Here is a 16,625-nt window from a genome sequence, read left to right on the forward strand (position 1 = left end):
GGTGAAAAATCAGGGTATAACAGCCAGAATATAAGGATGTTACTATTTTGAAAAATATCCAAAGCAAAGTTGGACATGTCCAAAGTTACATGTAACTTACATATATGGTCCTTAGCCTTCTGCAGATACACCTTCTGTACAAGCCGAACATGGATTCGGATAGCGACACAGAGTCACCTTTCCTGGTCAAACTTTTTCCTTCTGGTACTGTGTCTAGCAACCTATGATACCAAGCTACCGCGTGGTGGCGCCGTCTGTCCACCGCTGCCAGCCGGCACTTTCAAATTCCACTGTCTCTTTGTAAGGTGAGGCTATGTAGTGTGGCAGGATGAGCCAGGAAAACTGAAGAGAAGGAGCTGCCAATAGATCACTCTAGAATTCCAGACAGGGTAGTGTGATAGGTTCAAGAGAAGAGCTTGCCTGCATAAAATAAAATTGAGAGCACAATGTGCGATTGCAGATAAAGAAAAGAACAGGATTGTGCCGAAGTGATTGAAGGGTGGGAGGGGCATTTTTTCTGCTGTGAAAGGGTGGGAACAGTGGGATCAAGATGTCAAAGTATTTTCTCCCCAACTACCTTAGTGTCCTCAGGCTGGGTCTCCAATTCTCAGGCTAAAGGCCACTCTCCAGGGAGACCAGGCTGGGAATGCTGAGACCCAAGTTGCTAGGCAGGGAGGAGGTTAAGATCAGCAACTTTGAGGAAGTAAGGGTCTCCCTAGGATGCTCCACGAGTCTGGGAGACTGAGTGCTGCCTGGGGCAGGTCTAGGCATTGCAAGAGCAGCTGCGTGGAGGCTTGGAGGGAGCCAGTGAAGACAGCTTGCTTGTTCAAAGATGTTAGAGTGAACTATAATTAAAATGTTTCCATGTGAGTTCTCCGAGACTCCTCCCCGCCACAACAATGAAGTCTCCTTTGTAACTTCTCTACATGTAACCTGCAAGCATGCTTTCAATAATCTACAGGATGCACACCTGGAGTCCCAGCTACTCGGGAGGCTGAGGAGGGAGGATTATTTGAGCCCAGGAGGTCAAGGCTGCAGCAAGCTATGATTGTGCCACTGCACTGCAGCCTGAGCAACAGAACAAGATCCTGTCTACACACACACACAAACACACACACACACACACAATCTACTGGAGCAAAAGTAGAGGGGCTGCTTGGACAGGTAGACACACATGTAACGTATCTTACACATACAGACATGCTCATCTACTAGCTAATGTTGATGAATGACCAGGGAAATACGTCAATTGCCATTTTTCTTTCTAAATAAAGGGTTGCTTTGTTAACTAATGGCTGCTTTCTTAAATAATTGTTAATATATCAACATATATATGTATAAGCCAGGGGAAAGGATTTATCTGACTTATGATCTTTCCTCTTTGATCAGAGAGGCACACATATATCTTAAAATTGGTTTTGATGCCTCCGTGTGTAATTTAATGAGCTATACTACATCCAAATGCAGACTAATCAACCATGCATCCTTTACCAAGTGTCTGGGTGTTGATTAGCATTAGCTGGTCCGGTCATATCTTGGGGATGTGTTTTGTGGACTATCCATGGCACACTAAAGTTCGCAGCCAGCCTCCTCTGCTGTGCACAGCCTGCTCTGGGATGGCCGCTGCACCTGTAGGTCAAGGCAGGTCCACAGACTACAAACGTCTCTTGACGCATGCTTAGTTAAAGCTTAAAACAGGAAGTGGTATGTGAAGCTGAGTGTTTAAGCATAAACGGTCTTACTCTCCCTGCTGGTTTGAATGATGCCTGCCACTGAGTGAAGTGGGAGCTGAGGGCATGTCTCCTCTTCAGAGAACATGTTCTTTGAAGTGACGATACAGCAGAAAGGAAAACCGCTTAAGCATGCAATTCCCCAAGCACATACGGTCTGAAGAATTCCTCTGTGATTGAAACAGAAAGAAACTGCTATGGGACCAGAACAGAAAGAAGCAAGCTGGGGCCAGGCACAGTGGCTCACGCCTGTAATCCCAGCACTTTGGGAGGCCGAGGCGGGTGGATCACGAGGTCAGGAAATGGAGACCATCCTGGCTAACACGGTGAAACCCATCTCTACTAAAAACACAAAAAATCAGCCAGGCGTGGTGGCGGGTGCCTGTACTCCCAGCTACTCAGGAGGCAGAGGCAGGAGAATGGTGTGAGCTCAAGAGATGGAGGTTGCAGTGAGCTGAGATCGTGCCACTGCACTCCAGCCTGGGTGAAAGAGCGAGACTCCGTCTCAAAAAAAAAAAAAAAAAAAAGAAGCAAGCTGTGTTTCCCTTGAACTACAGGCCTCCCTCTGCTGGCTGAGAGTCTTCCTAATTCAGGAGACAATGACCTCTGAATGAACACCTTGGTGCAAGCTGACCTGGCCAGGTAGGGAGGTGGACAGAGGGGAAGGAGCTGGGGAGGGCTCCAGGAAGGTGAGGAAGTAACGGCGTCTGTACACCAGATGGCAGCAGCCACACACACATGATAGGCGAGGTGCCTGCCTGTCTTCTTCCCAGGTCAGAACCCCTGAAGTGGGAACTGAAGACAGTGCCTTCTTGGAATAGTTCCTTTTCTTGGGGGTGGCTATAATGCCACAGGCAATGTTTATATGAAGCCTCTTGCTTCAACAAACAGGGCACAAGCAAGAGGTCATAAAAAAGACAGTTGGCCTCAGAGTATTTAATGATGAATCTGGGCTAAAAACAGGGATTGTGTCCACTAAATGAGGGGTCTAACGCTTTCTGAAAAGGGTCAGATAGATAGCCAGGTGTGGTGGCTCACGCCTGTAATCCCAGTACTTTGGGAGGCTGAGGCAGGCAGATCACTTGAGCTTAGGAGTTCGAGGCCAGCCTGGGCAAACTCAATCTCTACAAAAAATACAACAATTAGCTGGGTGTGGTGGTATGTGCCTGTAGCCCCAGCTGCTTGGGAGGGATGCTGAGGTGGGAGGATCGCTTGAGCCCAGGGGGTCGAGGGTGCAGTGAGCCATGATTGCACCACTGCACTACAGCCTGAGTGACAGTGAGACCCTGTCAAAAAGAAAGGGAAAGGGAAAGGAAAGGAACAAAGGAACGGGGAGGTCAGATAGTAAATATGTTCAGCTTTGCAGATAGTAAATATTTCCAGCTTTTCAGCCTTAAGATTTCTCTGGCCATTATGCAGATCAGCCACTGTAGCATATATGGAGCCAAAGACAATATGTAAACAAATGGGTGCGCCTATGCTCCAATAAAGCCTCCTTTCCAGAAATAGGTGTTAGGCCAAATTTGGCCCGCAGACCATAGTTTGCCAACCCCCCCACTAAAGGAGTCATAAACTATCTGGCTCAGTTAGCTTGGTGCACGTGTACCCTGGGCCTGTACTGGGTAACGCTTTCCCCAATCTGTGTAAATGGAGTCCTTCTTCCCTCTCAGTTCACTCCACAGCACGAGATTAACCTACGTCTCCTTGTCACTTGGACTCAAATTCTCCCTTCTCCCTTCCACACGACAACAAAATCAGCTGGCAAACGCTGTCTGTGGGTTCTGTACGCAACAGCTCTTCCTGGGATCAGTCCTCATTCTCATGGTCATCACGACATCCAGTATCTCCTTCATTGCTGCTAAAACACACAGCAGTGGGGTGGGCTGTAAATATTCTTTTTCAGTTGGTGCATTCTTCACACTGGTTTATCTCCCCACCTGCTCTCCCAGATTATTTTATCTTAGCCAGATGCATGTTTGAGTTACCTCTTGGGTGATGTCTCTTGCCTGCATCGGAACCCACCATAGTTGCCAACTTTTTGCTGAGTAATGCACCTGTTTCTTTCCTGCCTCAATCCAATCCTTTATTTACTTATTTTTATGTTTTTTGAGGCACAGCCTCTCTATTGCCCAGGCTGGAGTGCAGTGGCATGATCACGGCTTACTGCAGCCTCAACCTCCCTAGGCTCAGGTGGTCCTCCCACCTCAGGATCCAGAGTACCTGGGACTACAGGTGCATGCCACCCCACCTGGCTATTTATATATATATATATATTTTTTGTAGAGACAGGGTTTCATCATGTTGCCCAGGCTGGTCTTGAACTCCTGGGCTCAAGCAACCCACCTATGTCAGCCTCCCAACATGCTGGGATTACAGGCATGAGCCACTGCAACCAGCCAATCCAATCCTTTAGACATACCTTCTCTAAAGCACCAGAAAATTCTATCTCAGTCATATCGGTTTGTCCACCAGCCCTGAAAGAACCTTGGCACCTACCTTGGCATTTGCTCAGAGTACTACCTGCCCTTATCATCCCCTTACCAAAGCAGACCACCCCTATGCTCCTGATGAAATGTAGACCATTCTATGAAGAGCCCTTGAGAGGAGCAACAAGCTTGCCTGTCTTCTACTGGTTTCTTGGTCTGGCTTGGATCAAGCCCTTTGGAGCTTGGACTGTGTTAATCTTATGCCGCCTATGGGTTTAACTGTCGATTAATAAATTACTATGGGTATCTTTTCTGCTATTGACTTTCAACTATATCACATCGAAATCAAGACAATGTGGTCTGAATGGCATTGATCTTAGGGTATGTATTCTGACTCTCTCTGTGGCAGAGCACTCTAACCCATTTTAGGAACCCTCACGTGGCTTGAAATGAACGTAAGCTTTCCAATGACTGGGCTAGAGTTTATATATGTCCACTGCATGCATTTTGTTAACTTAATATCTGCGTCATCTACAAGTATCAGACAGGGACATTAAACTCCCCCACCATGACTGTGTTTCTCCTTGCAATTCTGATGATTTTTCCTTTAAACAGTTCGAGGCTTATGTTGCTAGGCACCTACAAACGCAGCATCATGATGTCATTCTGGTACATTACTTCCCCTTTCCTTAAGTACTGACCTTTATCCTTTATCTGGCTTTCTGCCTTCAAGTCTGGTTTGTCTGAGACAAAAATGTAATACCCGCTTTCTTTTGATTAGCGTTTGCCTTGTATCTTTCTTCCTTTCAACTTTACCATGTCATATTTTAGGTGTGCCACTTATTAATCACTTAGAACTGAACATTTAACAAGCAAAACCTCTTTGAAGAGATGAATTCCACCATCTGACGGCTGAATTATTTCACTTTGATTTTCCATCTCTCTTCCCAGTGTTTATTCGTTCATGCATTCTCACTTCCCTCCTCCATCCTATACCTCTCTCTCTCATTAGTAGTTGTCCTTTTAGATTCACTAGCATATTATTATTTTTTGAGACAAGGTCTTGCTCTGTCACCCAGGCTGCAGCACAGTGGTGCAATCACAGCTCACTGTAGCCTTGACCTCTCAGGCTCAAGTGATCCTCTTGCCTCAGCCCCCTGAGTAGCTGGGACCACAGATGCACACCATGATGCCTAGATGATTTTTTTTCTTTTTTATAGAGATGGGGTCTCCCATCTTTATACTCAGCCAAGTAATAGGAACTATAGGTGTGCGCCACCACGTCCGGTGAATTTTTTGTATTTTTAGTAGAGACGGGTTTTCACCATGTTGGTTGGGCTGGTCTCGAACTCCTGACCTCAGGTGATCCGCCCGCCTCGGCCTCCCAGTGCTGGGATTGCAGGTGTGAGCCACTGTGCCCGGCCAGCCATGCCCATTTCTTTACGTATTATTTAGGGCTACCTTGGCACTTCCACGACAGTCAAGCAGTTGTGACAGAGATTATATGGCCCACAGGCCATCTGGAATTTTAAGAGAAAGTTTGGCAGCTTCTACTCTAGAATGGCAGTTACTTTTTCTTGGCACTTCGAAGACAGCATTCCCCTGTCTTCAATTAGAGCTCAGAAATCTTCTGTGAGTTGAACTGTCGTTTCTGTGTAGAGAATCCGTCTCTGCCTCCGGTATCTCCAGATTCTGTCCCAGTCCCTGGTGGATATGGTTTGGATCTGTGTCTCCGCCCACATCTCATGTGGAATTGTAATCCCCAATGTTGGGGGTAGGACGTGGTGGGAGGTGATTTGATCATGGGGGCGGCTTTCCTCCTTGGTGTCTTTTGTAAAACTATTATATTATTATAAATCTATCCATTATTAAGTATTAAAAAGTGCTTTCATTTGTGCAACCTTATGCAGTTTTTTAAAAAAAATAAACCTTTCATTTTAGATTAGCTTTAGGTCTACAGAAAAGCTCAAAGATAGTACAGAGAGTTCCTGTGTACCCTGACCTCAGTTTCCCCTATCGCTAGCATCTCACTTTGGATGGAACACTTGTTACAACTAAGGAACCCATATTGGTGCATTCCTTTTTTTGTTTGTTTGTTTGTTTGTTTGAGATGGAGACTTGCTCTGTTGCCCAGGCTGGAATGCAATGGCGTGATCTTGGCACACTGCAACCTCCACCTCCCAGGTTCAAGAGATTCTCCTGCCTCAGCTCCTGAGTAGCTGGGATTACAGGTGCCCACCATCACGCCTGGCTAGTTTTTTGTATTTTCAGTAGAGGTGGGGTTTCACCATGTTGGTCAGGCTGGTCTTGAACTCCTGATCTCGGGTGATCCACCCACCTCGGCCTCCCAAAGTGGTGAGATTACAGGCCCTTTTCTTTTCTTTATTTTTTTCTTTTCTTTTCTTTTTTTTTTTTTTTTTTTTTTGAGACAGAGTCTCGCTCTGTTGCTCAGGCTGGAGGGCAGTGGTGAGATCTCAGCTCACTGTAACCTAAGCCTCCCAAGTAGCTGGGATCAAAGGCACCTACCACCACACCCAGCTAATTTTTGTATTTTTAGTAGGGATGGGAGGGTTTTGTAGGCCAAGCTGGTCTTGAATTCCCGACCTCGAGGGATCCGCCCGCCTCGGCCTCTCAAAGTGCGGGATTATAGGCGTGAGCCACGGCACCTGGCCATGTGCATTACTTTTAACTACACTATACAGTGTATTCAGATTTCACTAGTTCTTCCCTAACGTCTCTTTTCTGTACAAAGATCCCATCCAGAACAGCGCCTCGCATTTAGTCTCCTTCGTCTTCTCTGGACTGTTTTAGACTTCCCTTGTTTTGGGACCATCTTGGCAGTTTTGAGGAGGGCTGGTCAGGTATTTTGTCCCTCGGTTCGGGTCTGTCTGATGCATTTCTCCTGCAGTTTTGTTATTTCTAGTTTTGTGAGTGCTATCTTTCCTGCGCAGCGGCATGTTTCCCTACGTGGTTTGTCTCTATTTTATTTTCTATTTGAGTGTAAGTGTAACCATACTTAAGAGTCCCCCTCCTTGCCCCCAGGCATCTGGTGTGGCTGGTTAGTGGAAGAGTTAGGGCTTTGTGTAGGTAAGGACTTTATGTTTGTTCCTGCTAGAGCCTGAAAGATTTCTATTATCCTAGGCCAGTATTTATGCTCTTTATTTGAGGTTTCTGGTACAAGATAGAGTATAAAAGTTTGTACCGTACACCCTTGTGATGCAGGTCTAGGGTTTTCCTATCCTGCACATCATTTACTATGCCCTATACCCCGTCTCTCTGTCCAAGATCCTGGAGAGAGGACAAGTTGCACATGCAAGTTCCTGGACCAGTGGGTGGAGTTTTATAGTCCCTTTTACAGAAGGCAATGCCTACAAGCCCTGGTCTTTAGGCTGGGCTGTTTCAGTTCCCTGACATCCAAGGGCAAGGGCACGGCTCCATCCGCTCCATAGGCAAGAGGTCCAACCCTCAGTCCTTTGAACCTCTATGAGGATCTGAAACCACCTACCACGGTGTCTTTGATTTTTCCCTTTATTTCTAGCATCTGGCATTTCTTTCTCCTTAGTCCTTGGCTGTGTAGTAAAAACCATGTTTACTAGTTTGTTTGTTTGTTTGTGGTGGGACATCCATGTCAGCTGATCTCACCATGTTACTGGAAGTACTAGTGACAAATGTTCAGCTTCTTGGAAGAGTTTTTTCATACAAATTGTGTTTTCTGCAATGACTAGCAAAATATGGGACATATACCACTACTCACTAAAGAACGGGTGCATGAATGAATGAATGAATGAATGAGTGGAGACCAGGACTGCTCAGAAGATAGCTAAGCATCTGCAGCCTCCGTGGAGGCTGGACTGGCTGAGTCTGGGAGACTCCGGGCAGGCAGGGGCTGGTGCACAGTCCCCCTGCCTGGTACTCTTTGTCACAGTGGTCCTGGCCTCATGCGGCCTTATTCAATGCTGAGGACCACATGATTTCACCAATGGCTCATCCAACAGGGTTGCCTGTTCACTTTCTACTTTCATCATCTTACAGTGTCAGTGCCTTTTCTTTTCCCTCTTGAAAGAGGGAACTGAGAATGAGTGTGGGTGGATTTAGTGCAATTGATCAAGCCAAAGTCTCACCCTGGATTGCAGGTGGTCATCTAAGGCAAGATACTGCCTTGGTGTATGAACCCCATAGCAGCCTGTTTCTGCAGGGCTGGCTTCTCTGGACTCTACACACAAGCACAGATGCTGGTTCGAAAGCCCCAGCATTATGAGATAACTGGAAGCTGCAGCCCTTGACCTCCTTGTGTCAACAGGCACAACACCGGCCCCGACCTGCTATTAGTTGAGCATTCTACAGCCTTGCAGGGTGGTAGGCTCTGCCTGTCCAGGCTACAGTTCAGCACATACCTTTCCCTCTTGGCTACTCAAGTGGGAAATCCTCACTCTCCACTACCCTTTTGTCCCTATCCTCCCATGAAATCCTATGTGTAGTGTGAACTAAAGGCAGAGAAAACTAACAAGCCTTGGCCCAGGGGCTGTTCTACATCTTGCCACCCAAGAAGAAGATGCCAGACATTTAGAAAGGAGGGAATCACAAACTCTACACGTTTTTCAAAGTGGGGAGAATGGGCTGAAGGGTCTGCTTGAGGGAATGTTCTTCCCTCGTTCCTTCTCTGCAGCCTGCATTGCAGGGGTCCCCTGGCCCCAATACTCTGTGGACATAGTGGCAATGGCAGCACAGCTCCATCATTCCTGCCCCTCAGGCTGTGACAATAATGGGTCAGGTGTGGGGGCATATGGACCCTCCAGTGATGCTTGTATAGCAGAGGGTCTCGTGAGGCTGAAAACACCAAGGCCTGCTGCCCCGACTCCACCCCAGTTAGAGGATCCTGTCGAGGGCTTTTATAACTGAGAGAGAATCTGTTTGGTCCGGGGAAGGGAGGAGCTGAGTTGGAAATATTTTTGCTCCACTTTCTTCCAAAATACTTATAAAGATTGGCAGAAAGCGCAGGTGACAGAACAGAAGAACATTGGAGTTGACATGATGATGTCGCGGGGGACGTGGTGCCACCAGACAGAGAGCCTGGCCTGTGAGTTCCATGCCTGGGGCACAGCTGTCACTTGCTGGGCACAGACCTCTGCAGCGTGTGCGGTTTCCTGCGCTCTGGGAGGACTTGGCCTTTGAATGTTTATAAGGTCACACCCTCTGGGCTCTTCAGCTCCGTGGATACTGCTTGACTCTGAAGTCTCTTGTGGTCTAGTGGAGTCAGGATCAAAACTGCTGTGCCAGGGGCAGAAGAGCTACATGCCCCCACCCCAGGCCCCGCACTTAGAAGAGCAGTCTGCAGGGTGTGACGAGTCATCATTAGCCCTTGTTTTGGGTGACATTTCTTACATTCTAAAGGCTCTGCCCTCCTTGTCTACCATCTCATGTGATTTTCACCATAAGCATCATTTTAATGAATGACTTGGGAGTCTGAGAGGCAGGAACATGAAGTTGAGAATAAGAAAAGCTTCGCCCTAGAACATTCCAGCCCATGCACATATTCGGGGCTTCATGGAGCAGGCACGCTTCTTAACGTACAGCCTTAGAATTCAGCGACCAGCAATGACTACATTTAACACACAGGGGCTCCACTTCAGCTGGGGAAACAGATGCAAGGAAGCGGCCTGAACACAGTCCTCAGGGCGCATAAACAGGCCCCACGCAGGCTTGGTAACCAGGGAAGGATGGAAAAGGGGTTATGTGAGAAATTCGTTTCTGACAGTCACGATCAATGGGTGCAGGAGGGAGTGCTATTTCCTTGGGGGAGTCAGGGAGAATATTTTGGGACTGCATCAGTCTGAAGACAGTGAATGAGCTCCAAGAGTGATAAACCAGTCGCCCTTGAGCCACTGCACTGAGTTATGTTTTAAAATAACTGTGAATTCAAGTACCTTTAGATAGTGCGCGTGCTGTTTAAAGTTCGCCTCATTCCTCATGGTTCCCAGCTGTCTTCACCTGACTGTCTCCACCCATTTTGATGATCTTTTAGTCCCCTGAAGCCACTTGAGTTTGCTGCCCTCAGATAGAAGGCTCCACCCTGCAGAGTGTGGCATTTATGGCTTTATGGGCCTGGGTGGACCATGGAGACCACACCTGCACGATGTCTAGAGAACAGCGTGTGATCCCAAGGCTGTGACCTTACCTACGCCCTGTTTATTTCCAGGCAGGTAGAAGAGCAAAGAATTTACAAGGCCCAGTGCTTCTGTATGGAAGGTGAGGGAAAACGCGGCATTGAGAGTGACGGCAGGGTTGGCTTGGTCAACTGGGTACAGCGGTGACAGGGAACCCTGGAGGAGGGGCAGGTTCTACATGACAGCAGATGGAGAATTATAGGAACATATTCAGGACAAAAGACAGCTGGAGTTTGACTTGGGTATCATCAGCAAACACATGGAAAATAAAGTCACAAGAACGGAGAAGATTGCCCAGAAATGGTGTGTTCAGTGAGAAGGAAGGATGCTCTAGATACAGCTCCCTGGCAACATCACCTCTTAAGAACAGGCCATAGGATGAGAAGCCCACCACCAAAGGGCCTTTCCAGGAGCAGGTGGAAAGAGAGAGGGAAACCAAGAGACCCCAGCGTCAAGAAAGACAAAGGGAGGGCTTCAAAAAGGAAAGGCCTGAAGAGTGTCAGCGGCTGCCTTTGTTTTTTGTCGTTAGTCTTCACACCTTTGAAGTGCTTAGAGTATAGTTTGCGATTCTATCCATGCTTTGTTTTCAAAATGATCATCACCCACTTAATAGCTCAGTTGAAAGACTCCTCTCTTAGGAGACTCCTCTCTCAGGGATGGCCTTCACCGGACCCCATGCGGCCTCCATCAGTCTTGGTCCTGTGGGGCTGGGGTGCTGAACAATAATGCACAGACAGCCCACCTAGGTGACACGCACACCCGGAGCACCCCTGGGTGCAGAACCATGCTCTAGGGTCCCAGGATGCTGGCTTACCTGGCACTCTCAAAGGTAGCAGATGCCGTCTTTTCTATAGCCCCAAATCCAACTCCAACAGCGAGACCCTCTGAAATAGATGTAAGAAAAGCAAGAGGGGTTAGGAATATTTCCCCATAAGGAACATCACCATCACTGTCACTGCATTAAGTAGGACTGCATGAGGCTGCCAGTCAAAGAAAATCATCGTAACAGCAGCTTAAACCCAGGGAAACTAAGGCATGGGGGCCAAATGGCTGCTGCCTGCTTCTCTATGGCCTGCAACCTAGGAATGATTTTTGTATTTTTTAAGTAATTGAAAAAACAATGACTATTTCATGATACATGAAAATTATATAAAATTTGGCCAGGCACAGTGGCTCATGCCTGTAATGCCAGCACTCTGGGAGGCCAAGACAGGCAGATCACCTGAGGTGAGGAGTTCGAGACCAGCCTGGCCAACATGGTGAAATCCCATCTCTACTAAAAATACGAGAGTTAGCAGGGCGTGATGGTGCACACCTGTAATCCCAGCGACTCGAGAGGCTGAGGCAGGAGAATCACTTGAACACAGGAGGCGGAGGTTGCAGGAAGCCAAGAGTGTGCCACTGCACTCCAGCCTGGGTGACAAAGTGAGACTCTGTCTCAAAAAAAAAAAAAAAAAAAAAAAAAGAAAATTATATAAAATTCAAATTTGAGTGTCTGTAAATGAAGTTGTACTGGCACACAGCCATGCTCATTGGCTGACAAATTGTTTATGGTGGGTTTCATAGTACATAAGCACAGTTGAGTAGTTGGGACAGAAACTGTATGGCCTGAAATCTAAAATATTTACTTTCTGGAACTTTCATAACCCCTGGCCTAAACACACAGGGCTTTATTTATTAGCTCATGCAACAGAAAGTCCAAGGTTGATACGGCAGCCCAAAGATGTCACTGAAGACACAGGTGTCTTTAGTTTTCATTTTTTTTTCCTTCATTCTCACCATTAGGTCCTCACAGTTGCAAAGTGACTATGCTACCTCCAGGCATCTCAATTACATCCTAGGCAAGAAGAAAGTAGAAAGGTAGAAACCTTTCTTTAACAAGTCTTTGTCTCATTACTCTGGAAGGAACACCTTTCCCAGCATCCCTCATATCTCTTCGGCCAGAACAGGAGCAAACGCCCATCCCTGGATCCATCGCAGCCTCAGGCCCCAAATACTGAGACTCCAGGACCGATTGAGGCCAGTCTCAATCCCTCTCTGGGGCTGGGAAAGAGTCTACCTTGCCCATGCTCCCTGAAATCAAGGGAGCCACCATCTGAATAAACTGGGGTCTTGTCAGTAGCAAAGGTGGAGGGGTGGCATGATCACCACCACCAGCATGCATTTTTATTTTTATATTTTTATTTTTTATTGAGAACAGAGTCTTGCTCTGTCACCCAGGCTGGAGTGCAGTGGCGCGATCTCAGCTCACTGCAAGCTGCGCCTCCCGGGTTCACGCCATTCTCTTGCCTCAGCCTCCCGAGTAGCTGGGACTACAGGCGCCCGCTACCACGCCCGTCTAATTTTTTGCATTTTTAGTAGAGACGGGCTTTCACTGTGTTAGCCAGGATGGTCTCGATCTCCTGACCTCGTGATCCGCCCATCTCAGCCTCCCAAAGTGCTGGGATTACAGGCATCAGCCACCGCACCTGGCCAAGCAAGCATTTTTATATGACTGCTCTTTGAAGAACATTCCAGCTTTCAAAGGAACCACCCTCATATGGTGCAGACAGATGCGGTCTACACTGATGGGGTGGCTGGAGTCGAGTGTGCAGCGTGGGGCTAGACAAGATGGGTTTTCACGTCCTTTCCTGTGGTACATGGGCTTGCCAAGTTCACCACCCACTCGCCTAGGGATCAGATGTGGGAGGATGATGCTGGTCTGCGTGTATCTGATGGAGCAGCGAGGGTCACGGAAGGAAATGGACCTGACCCAGTGGCCGTGGACCAAAGGAGTGGAAGCACAGCATCAGGGCGCTTCTGACATCTGTGAAGAGGGCGATGATTCCCCTCGATCCAAACACGAAGGAGAACTACTGAATTACCACCACTGTTCAGGAGCAAGGCCAAGGGCTTTGGGGGTCAAATTCGAACTTTCTTTTAAGAAGAGGGAAGATATAAAAATCGACTGAGTGAGAGGAACTCGTTTTCTTTTGATTCATTGCCTCTTAGTACAGCGCATTTCTTTCTTGTGTCCTGTCTGTTTGAAGTGGGTCCAGGATGCTGGAATTGTGATACTGACTCCAGGAGACACCTGGGGACAAGAAGGCAGCGGAGACTTATCCCACGTTCAGGTGAAAGTGCTCACCTGTGATGCAGTCCGGCTCAACAAGAGTCCGCAATGGGGTCTGGAGCCCAAAGATCCTGCTAAGGAATAAGGTGTTCTTTTTTTTGCCTAATTTTACCTTTTGTGCTTGATCTCCTGCGGGGTCCTGATGGGATAGCTGTGATCACTGTAAGCTGCAGATTGAGAATTTCGGTTTTTTTTTTTTTTTTTTTTTTTTTTTGAGACACAGTCTCACTCTGTCGCCCAGGCTGGAGTGCAGTGGTGCGATCTCGGCTCACTGCAACCCCCACCTCCTGGGTTCAAGTGATTCTCCTGCCTCAGCCTCCCAAGTAGCAGGACTACAGGCATGCGCCACCATGCCCAGCTAATTTTTGTACTTTCAGTAGAGACAGGGTTTTACCGTGTTGGCCGGGCTGGTCTTGAACTCCTGACCTCAAGTGATATGTCTGCTTCAGCCTCCCAAAGGGCTGGGATTACAGGCATGAGCCACTGCACCCAGTGAGAATTTGGGATTCTGATTCCCTACCAGGTATCTTTCCAGTTATAAGAATTTTTATAACAACCAATGTCAGGACACAGAGTCCTAGGACAACAGAGGTGGAGGAAACTGCACAGATCAGCCACTGTGACTCTTGGGCCACTGTCAGATTCAGAAGCCAGGTAGTCAGAGGGAGGTCTTTCCAAAACCAGACAGCAGCATCAAGCCTTCTGGGCCCGGCCTCTCAGCATGCACGTGCACACCCTAGCAGCCCACAGAGAAGGCTCCAAAACCCTCCCTTTAACAGCTCTGAGGCTGAAGGTGGCCGGCTGGAGTCAGCACCATCAGAGCAACCAGGCTTTAAAATCGATACGCATTTTTAAAAATTATTTTTTATTTATAGTGGACCCTTGAACAATGCAGGGATTAGGGGCGCCAATCCCTTGCACAGTTGAAAACCCACATATAACTTTAAACTCCCCCAGAAATGTTACTAATAGTCTAATATTGACGTTACCAAGAACATAAAGTCAATTGACACATATTTTGTGTGCTATATATATTATATACAGTATTCTTACAAGAAAGTAAGCTAGATAACACTTCTTATATTTTTACAGTAAAGCAAGCCAGATAGAATTTCTTTCCTTTTCTTTTTTTTTTTTTTTTTTTTTTCTGAGACTGAGTCTCTCTGTCGCCCAGGCTGGAGTGCAGTGGCGCCATTTTGGCTCACTGCAAGCTCCACCTCCTGGGTTCACACCATTCTCCTGCCTAAGCCTCCCGAGTGGCTGGGACTACAGGCGCCCGCCACCACGCCTGGCTAATTTTTTGTATTTTTTAGTAGAGACGGGGTTTCACACCGTGTTAGCCAGGATGGTCTTGATCTCCTGACCCCGTGATCTGCCCACCTCAGCCTCCCAAAGTGCTGGGATTACAGGCGTAAGCCACCACGCCCGGCCAGAATTTCTTAATGTTAAGAAAATCATAAGGAAGAGAAAATACATTTACAGTGCCGTACTGTATTTATCAAGACCGTAGGTTTACGTTGTCTGTTTATAAAGAGGAGTTGTGTGTCTGAAATGGCAGGCACCCACAGCTGCAGACCTCAAACTATGATACATATCAAGCAAGTTCATTTTTTCTTATAACGTCATGACTTTTTTCTGCTTCTTGGGAGCACTTCCAGCATCCCTAATGGTACTTTGTATGGGTCCCAGGCTGTTATTCAAGGTTTACGATATTGCACTAAACATGATGAAAACTACGTAAGAACTGAGAGAGATCACTTTTTACGGTAATATGCAATTCACTGCAGAGATGAACTGCTCATGAGGAGATGCTCAGTGTCACAAGGACTTTTTTTATTTTTATTTTTTATTTTTATTTGAGACGGAGTTTTGCTATTGTTGCTCAGGCTGGAGTGCAATGGCGCAATCTTGGCTCACCGCAACCTCCGCCTCCCAGGTTCAAGCGATTCTCCTGCCTCAGCCTCCCGAGTAGCTGGGATTACAGGCGTGCACCACCATGCCCGGCTAATTTTTTATCTTTAGTAGAGACGGGGTTTCTCCATGTTGCTCAGGCTGGTCTCGAACTCCTGACCTCAGGTGATCTGCCCGCTTTGGCCTCCCAAAGTGCTGGGATTACAGGCGTGAGCCACTGCGCCCCAACCGACAAGGCCTTTTAAGCAGACACCCGCAACACTTGAGCTCACTGCAACAGCAACAGGAGGTGGCTACAAAATTGTTACAGTAGTACAGTGGGCTGTAGTTAATTCTATGTAGTTATGACTTAATATATCGTTTACAAAATGTTTTAATTTTTAAAAAAGTTTTTCATAGAGATGGTCTCACTAAGTTGTCCAGGCTGATCTTGAACTCCTAGCCTCAAGCGATCCTCCTGCCTCAGCCTCTCAAAGTGCTGAGATTACAGGTTAACACTGCATCTTTATGTTTGCTTACATTTCTCTTCACTGTGAGTGGCACCATATATGATCTGTGTTTGTGGGTATAATTTTTGATAAATTTTAACTTTTTATAATTTGTGTATTTTTACAGTAATCAATGATAGACTAGACTAGTATCGACACATATATTTCACTGCAGGTATAAGGCTTATAGCCCAGTGTCTAGCATACAAAGGGCCACCAGTCCCCCATTTCCCGAGGCAAAGAATCACAGAGACATTAGGATCTTGAAGAGGAGGCCTAATTTGGAGCCTAGAGGCCTAATGTGGAGCACTAGTATTTGCATTAAAATGACTAATTCAAATATAGGTGGGAACTGTCACCTCCAGTCCACAGATCAGAGAGGGAAGGTGATGGGAGCTGGTCTGAGAGACACAGGTGGGTTCTGAGTCCGAGGCCCAGGGTGTTGGTCCTTCATCACTCCAGGAATATACATGATGAAAGCCACAACTCAAGTATCGGAAAGGGGTGTGGATCCATGTTCAATATTTTAAGGTTTGCCTGATGGATACAACATCATCAAAAAGAGGTAGGCAAGAATGAGTACCCAGCTGGGCACAGTGGCTCCCGCGCCTGTAATCCCAGCACTTTGGGAGGCCGAGGTAGGTGAATTGCTTGAGATCAGGAGCTCAAGATTAGCCTGGCCAACATGGTGAAACCTCGTCTCTACTAAAAATACAAAAAATTAGCTGGGCGTGGTGGCTCACATCTTTAATCCCAGCTACTAGGGAGGCTGCGGCTGGAGAATCGCTTGAACC

At 47.2% G+C, this 16,625-nt stretch overlaps 1 protein-coding gene across 11 annotated transcripts in view; it reads right to left on the reverse strand.

Annotated features, from left to right (window-relative positions):
- Positions 1 to 16,625, reverse strand: part of SLC39A11 (solute carrier family 39 member 11) — a 465,897-nt gene that overhangs the window by 79,012 nt on the left and 370,260 nt on the right. For all 11 annotated transcript variants that reach the window (XM_034942802.3, XM_003810519.5, XM_034942799.3 and 8 more), the window contains one exon: positions 11,135 to 11,204. In XM_034942802.3, coding sequence (XP_034798693.1) covers positions 11,135 to 11,204 — 70 coding nt within the window. The remainder of the gene's footprint in view (positions 1 to 11,134; positions 11,205 to 16,625) is intronic.

The sequence above is a fragment of the Pan paniscus genome, chromosome 19, assembly GCF_029289425.2.
Source record: "Pan paniscus chromosome 19, NHGRI_mPanPan1-v2.0_pri, whole genome shotgun sequence".
NCBI classification, from domain to species: Eukaryota; Metazoa; Chordata; class Mammalia; order Primates; family Hominidae; genus Pan; species Pan paniscus.